The following is a 6,589-nucleotide window of genomic DNA, read 5'->3' on the forward strand; positions in this document are numbered from 1 at the left end:
GTGGACACATTCAAATCCTCATGGAACCTACATCCAGCAACAGCAAGCAGGCGAAGAGAGAGCCCTCCTTCTTCCATGCCCTTATATAGGCTGCCAGCAGAAGGTGTGGCACAGATTAAACGTGAATCTTTCACCTCAAAAGAGTTGGATTAAAAGTGGGTCTTCCCACTTCAAATGATCCAATTAAGAAAAAGGTCCTATCCAGGTGCACGCAGCAGCGCGGGTTATAGAGAATTCCAGATATTGTCAACTTGACAGTCAGCAGCATGGGTTATAGAGAATTCCAGATATTGTCAACTTGACAATCAGCAGCATGGGTTATAGAGAATTCCATATATAGTCAACTTGACAGTCAGCAGCACGGGTTATAGAGAATTCCAGATATAGTCAACTTAACAGTCAAGGAGACCCATCACAAGTCCTCATCTTGCCATCTTGACACACAATCACATCACCTTATATCATGCTTAATTTCTGAGTGAAAATGATAACCAGTTCATAATTATTGCTCACATGATATAATCATCCCACACACAAATCGCAAATGTATTATACATTTGACCAGGCCACAATACACCTAATGGGATATAACTCTCCCTCATACAGATGCAAATGCATTATAAATTTAAAATAGTTGGTAATATCCCTTGGGGAACACTCGTTCAACATCTCAGACTTAAATATGATAACCATTGATTTTCTCTTAATTGTAGTTATAGCACCTGATAAAGAGATTGAAGAAAGAAAACAAAATCTGTACAAATGCATTCTTAACAAAATACAACAGAAGCACACCAATTAGGATCTCTTTTTTGCAACTGGTCATGTGGCTTTAGCTGGTATGTATAACTACTACTTTTCTCTACTACCCATTCTGTATTTCCTAGTTCTGCCCCCCTGGGCAAGAACCACAGCAGGTCTTTGCTCTTTTCCTGGAGGAGTGACTCATCCATCCCTTCATTCCTGATGTGTCTGAGCCCTAATCCTGTGAATCCTGTGTGGAGTAGGCTGTTACAGTTTCCAATTGACTTTAATGGCGGAACATGGCGGCACCAAGAGACGCCCTAAAGGATCTCCTGCAGTCCACATGTGATCATTCAGACCTCCATTGTGGGGAAGCAATCCAATCTTCCCTTGGTAATCAGGATCATTCTCCCCTCCTGACAGTGTTATTCCTTTCTTAGCCTGTTGACTTCAGGGCAGCAGAAGCCCAAAGTGGCCAAAGGGAAGCCTGAATTCCCAGCTCCATGGAACGTTTGCTGTGGCTCTAGACAGTTCTCCCCCACCTAGGACCCAGACTTCCAGGCCAGCAGAACATAAGGGCACAGGAATAAGTAAAAATTTGCCTAGTGAGTCAATTAGTCCTTTTCCACCTCTTGATTCCTGGACCCATGGGTTCTGGCAATAGGAGAAACAGTACCTTATATTGAACTCTGATTCAAAGCATATACTGTCTTCTGGAGTGTCGGGGACCAGCCAGGACATAAACTATTTCTCGCGCCTGAGCGAAGGTGTGGGAATAAATGAGGTACAGTTCACACGACAATATCAGGAGGGAGTCTCAGGGTTCATTCAAATCCTGAAGATCACCTGAGTTTATTAGCCAAATGGCTTTTATATCAAAACAATAACCGAGGTGGGGGATTCGTTAGCATTCAGCTTCCTGGGCAGGGTTGGAAGGGACGGGGAGACTTAGGTCATGTTCATAGCTATTGTCTGTTTTGTCACATCCATGCCCATTTTGTCTGTGAATTCCATGACACTGACTCAGAGCCTGACTTTCCACAGACTTTCCACTCCTACAGCTTCTCACCCCTGTGAATGTCCTGGTGGTAATAAGTCCTCATCTGGAACTCAAGGTTTCCCAGCATTCCTACGTTCATATGGTTTCTCACCACCATGAGTTCCTTGAAGGTGGGTAAAGTTCGAGCCCCTGTGAAAGACCTTCCCACATTTCCTGCATTCATAAGTGTTGACATCAGTGTGAACTCTTTGATGGTCACAGGTTTGCTGCTGTGGGATATTATTATTTTAAGTAGGCAGAGCTGTTTTGCATTTGTTTATGCTGCGTTTGTTTAATGATGTAAAGATGTGTTGCTTTGCTTGCCTAAGCACCTGATTGGTGTAACTAAAAGCTGATTGGCCACAGGTGGGACCAGTGGGCAGCGAGAGTAAGAAGAGGAATCTAGGCTCTAGAGGGAGAACGAGGGAGAAAGAGGAGATGCCCGGGGACAGCCCAGCACCCACGTGGCAGCTCACAACTGTTTGTAACTTCAGTTCCAGAGAATCTGGCAACCTCACACAGACATGCATGCAGGCAAAACATCAATGACATTAGATAGATTAGACAGACAGACAGACAGACAGACAGACAGATAGATAAATTGATCTGTTCAGCATGAATGAATATAGCTTTATTATAGTAAATATATAAGACAGAATTATCCCAAGTTATAAAGTTCATAAATGACAATAATCTCAGAATAACATGCACATGAAATACTTAAATGCTTTAAATATGTACATTTACTCACCATTGCTGAACATATAATACTAAAGGTACAGAGAACTGAATCTGCACGATACTCAGCACTGACCTAAACATACGTTTGCATCACCCAGAACTGTCATTCACCCACAAAACACGCCTGAAAAGGAGCTGGCATCACCTTTCCCTTTAAATGTCCAGTTCACCTCTCTTGAGATTCTTCATTTCCTTTACAACTGAAACTTTTCAAATGTAAGAATTATGCTAACTAAGTCCCACATGGTTCCCTCTTCTTCCATGGTATATATACATATACATGTTATATATGTAAACTATATTACGTATCTCCTATAACCTTAGTCAAACATGGTTTTCTTTCTCCTTTGAGACAGTCTCATGAATTCCTGGCTGGCCTTGAATTAACTATGTGGTCCAAGCAAGACCCTGAACTTTTGATCCTCTATCTCCACCTTCTGAGCATTAGCATTTCAGGCATGGACCGCGATACCTGATTATGATTATGCAGAACTGGAAACTAAACCCAGGGCTTCATGCACGCTAGGCAAACACCCTACCAACCGAGCTACATCTCCAGGCCCTCACAGGACTTTTTAAATGAAATTCTGATGTTTTAAAAATTCTTTTGGACTTTGTACGTTGTGTTAAAAAAAAAAAAAAGCACTTCTAAGTTTTCCTAGAAAATATGTGCTCCACATATAAAAATGTCTCAAATATTTTACACATTTACATTTCTTTGCAAATACTCTAAAATAGAGCTATAGCCACTTCTCTTGTAAGGCATCCTTACAGTACATAAAAAGCCCACCAGTAAAGTCTTTCCTAAATTAACATAGACTATATCATGGCCCTGGATGACAGGCATATTATTTTGCCCAGAGGTCTTCTGGTATTACACTTAGGGGTTTTTGAAAAGAAATTATCGTAATGAGTAGAAATAAATCAGCTTTTCTTGCTTCTGTGTCACACGCTGTCACAGCAGTGAAGAGTACGCCCTGGGAAAATGCGGTCTTCATAAGTTCCCTCACCAGGGAGGGCTGGGAAACAAGAGCACTCGTATAGCACGCGCAGGCTCTGGGTTTCACACCACACAAGAGTACAAATGTCCAGCTTTCGACCCAAGTTTACACGATCACCGAGTCACTCTTCTCACACTTACGGGTGCTGCATCAGTATGGACTTCCTGTTGCACGAGAGGCGAGACCAAACTAAAACTCTCCACATTCCCTGGACTTCGGCGGTTCCCTGCCTTATGTGCTCCTAAGGCCGTGGTTCTGAAAGGTTTCTCCACACTTCTTGTCTCTTTTGAGTATGTTCTACCAATTAAGTTCAGAATCACGAACAAGTGTTCCCACATTCCTTGAACTCAGTTTTCTTAGCCACTATTTTTCAGATGTTCATTCAATTCTGAAACATAAAGGTCTTTCCATATTCCTTACATCCAGTTTCCTCTCATGAATATTCTCACTTTGAGCAAGATATGAACCCAAGGCCTTTCCCCATCGCTTATACTTGTCGGGTTTCCTACCACCACGGGATAATTGACATGGATAGTTGTAGCCGAGTTTTCCATCCCACCAGCCAGCTCCCAAATCATGACATGGAGACTTATGAATTATGAAAGTGCAGCTGACAGCTTAGGCTTGTTCCTACCTAGATCTTATAACTTAGCCTGTATCTTTTAGTGCACTTTCTGCCTCGTGGCTTTATTCCCGCCTCTCCACAGAGCCCATCCTGCTTGCTCTTTATCTGGCTAACCATTCCGCCCTTCTTCCCAGCGTTCTCTCTACCTCGAAAATCCCTCCTGAGCCATTGGCCGTTTAGCTTTTTTATTAACCAACCACAGTGGCATTATCTTCACACAGTGTAAAGGGCCATCCCTCAAGAGACAGTGGCTTGAGTTACAGAAGAAGGCTTTCCTAAAGCTCAGTCAGGTTCCCTACCAATGTGGGCATTCTAGTGCTGCGTAAAATTTGAGCCACAGAAACAGGCTTTTCCAAGTGTTCTGCCTCAACTTGACTCCTCATCAGTATATATCTTCTGACACTGATTGAGCTGAGCCATGAGCAGAATCTTTCCAACACTCCTTAAATTGATAAGATTATTGACCAGTGTGAACTCCCTCATGTTCAGTAACATCGGGTTGCCAACCGAAGGCTTTTCCGCACTCATTACACCCTTGGGCTGTTCGGCACTGTGGATCCTCTGATGTTTGATGAGATGCGACTGTTGGATAAAGGCCTTTCCACACTCACTGCACTCATAGGGCCTCTCCCCGGTGTGAATCCTCTGGTGCCGAGCCAGGTCTGAGGCAGAAGCAAACGCTTTCCAGCATTCCTGGCATTTGTAGGGCTTCTCACCAGTGTGCAGCCTCTGGTGTCGTGTGAGTTCCGAGCTGTATCTAAAGGCCTTTGGGCACTCCCGACACTGAAAACGTTTCTCCCGAATATGAATTGTCTTAAGATCTCTGTCACCTGAACGCCAGCCGAAGTCCTTGCCGTTCGCTTTATATTCATTTGCCGTCTTCCCAGGCTGAAACCGAGTAAGATCTGCACCACAAGCAAAGGTCTCCGCATATTCCTTATCCTCCCAGAATTTCTCACCAGAACGAATCAGCGACCGCTGAGGGTTTTCTAAAGCAGAACCGAAGGCCTTCTCACCTCCGCTGAACTCGTGCGGCTTCTGACTGTGACTTTTCTGATGCTGAGTGAGGTGTGCCCCGCGAGTGAAGGCCTTTCCACACTCCTTACACACGTAAGGCTTTACTCCGGTGTGAACTCTCTGATGCCGGCCAAGGTCTGATCTGCAAATGAATCCCTTCCCGCATTCCTTACACTTGTAGGGCTTTTCGCCGGTGTGGATCTTCTGATGGCGGGCCAGATCCGAGGGACACCGGAAGGCCTTCTCGCAGTCCTTGCATTTAAAGAGCTTCTCCCGGTTGTGAATTTTCTTCAGGCTGCTGACAATGGAGCGCAGACTGAAGGCCTTGCCACATCCTTGGCACTCGTATACTTTCTTACCGGCGTGGACTGTCTGGTACCGAGGAAGTTCTGAATCAGGAAAAAGCGTCTTCCCATTTTCCTTATCGTCAAAGAACTTCTCGCCGATGTATATTAACTGCCGCTGGGTATGATCTAAGGCAAAACTGAAGGAGTTTTTGCATTCTGTGCACTTACGCAACTTATCACCAGTGTGGATTTTCCTGTGCTGGCTTAATTGTGAGCCACACGTGAAGGCCTTCCCACACTCCTTGCACACGTAAGGTTTCTCACCAGTGTGGATCCTCTGATGTTTGATGAGATGCGACTGCTGGATAAAGGCCTTCCCACATTCGCTGCACTCATAGGGTTTCTCACCAGTGTGGATCCTCTCGTGGCGCGTGAGGTCTGAGCCGCAGCTGAAGGCCTTCCCACACTCCCTGCACTGGTAGGGCTTCTCTCCGGTGTGGATCCGGTGGTGCCGAGTGAGGTCCGAGCTGTAGTTAAAGTACTTCCCACACTCCTTACACTCGTAGGACTTCTCCCCCGTGTGAATCCGGACGTGGACACTGAGCAGCGAATGGAATCTGAAGGCTTTCCCGCACTCCTTGCACTGGAAGGGCTTTTCCCCGGTGTGGATCCGCTTGTGTCCGGTAAGGCTGGAGCGGAAGCTAAAAGCCTTGCCGCACTCCTCGCACTGGAACGCCTTCTTCGCGGCGTGAAGCGCGTGGCACCGCGCCAGTCTGGCACCAGGAGGAAAGCTCTTCCCACATTTTTCGTCTTCTTCGAATTTCTCACCCGGGTGAATTAACTGGAGTTGGGTGGCGTCTGCGGCAAAACCATGGGACTTTTCAGACTTGAAGTCATCTGCTTTCTCTTCTATATGTAGTCCTGGCCACTGACTAAAAGCTGTGAGCTGACTCAAAAGGGGCGTTTCTTCACAGGTAAGCGCCTTCTGCTTAAAGCATCCCTCCTGACTCCCCTTTTGTGCTGGGACTTGACCTTTGCCCTCCCAGTCAGCTCTAGGACAGGAACCTTCGGTTTCCATTAATTCCCACTGGGATAACTGCCTTGCACATTTGCTAGTTTTCGGTAGAACTTTCTT

At 45.5% G+C, this 6,589-nt stretch overlaps 1 protein-coding gene across 1 annotated transcript in view; it reads right to left on the reverse strand.

Annotated features, from left to right (window-relative positions):
- Nucleotides 1-2,395: 2,395 nt before the first annotated feature.
- LOC106144171 (zinc finger protein 780B-like) overlaps nt 2,396-6,589 on the reverse strand; it is a 35,601-nt gene continuing 31,407 nt past the window's right edge. Inside the window, exon 12 of the mRNA XM_013351535.2 lies at nt 2,396-6,586. Coding sequence (XP_013206989.1) covers nt 4,517-6,586 — 2,070 coding nt within the window. The 3' untranslated portion in view covers nt 2,396-4,516. The remainder of the gene's footprint in view (nt 6,587-6,589) is intronic.

The sequence above is a fragment of the Microtus ochrogaster genome, linkage group LG4, assembly GCF_000317375.1.
Source record: "Microtus ochrogaster isolate Prairie Vole_2 linkage group LG4, MicOch1.0, whole genome shotgun sequence".
NCBI lineage: Eukaryota > Metazoa > Chordata > Mammalia > Rodentia > Cricetidae > Microtus > Microtus ochrogaster.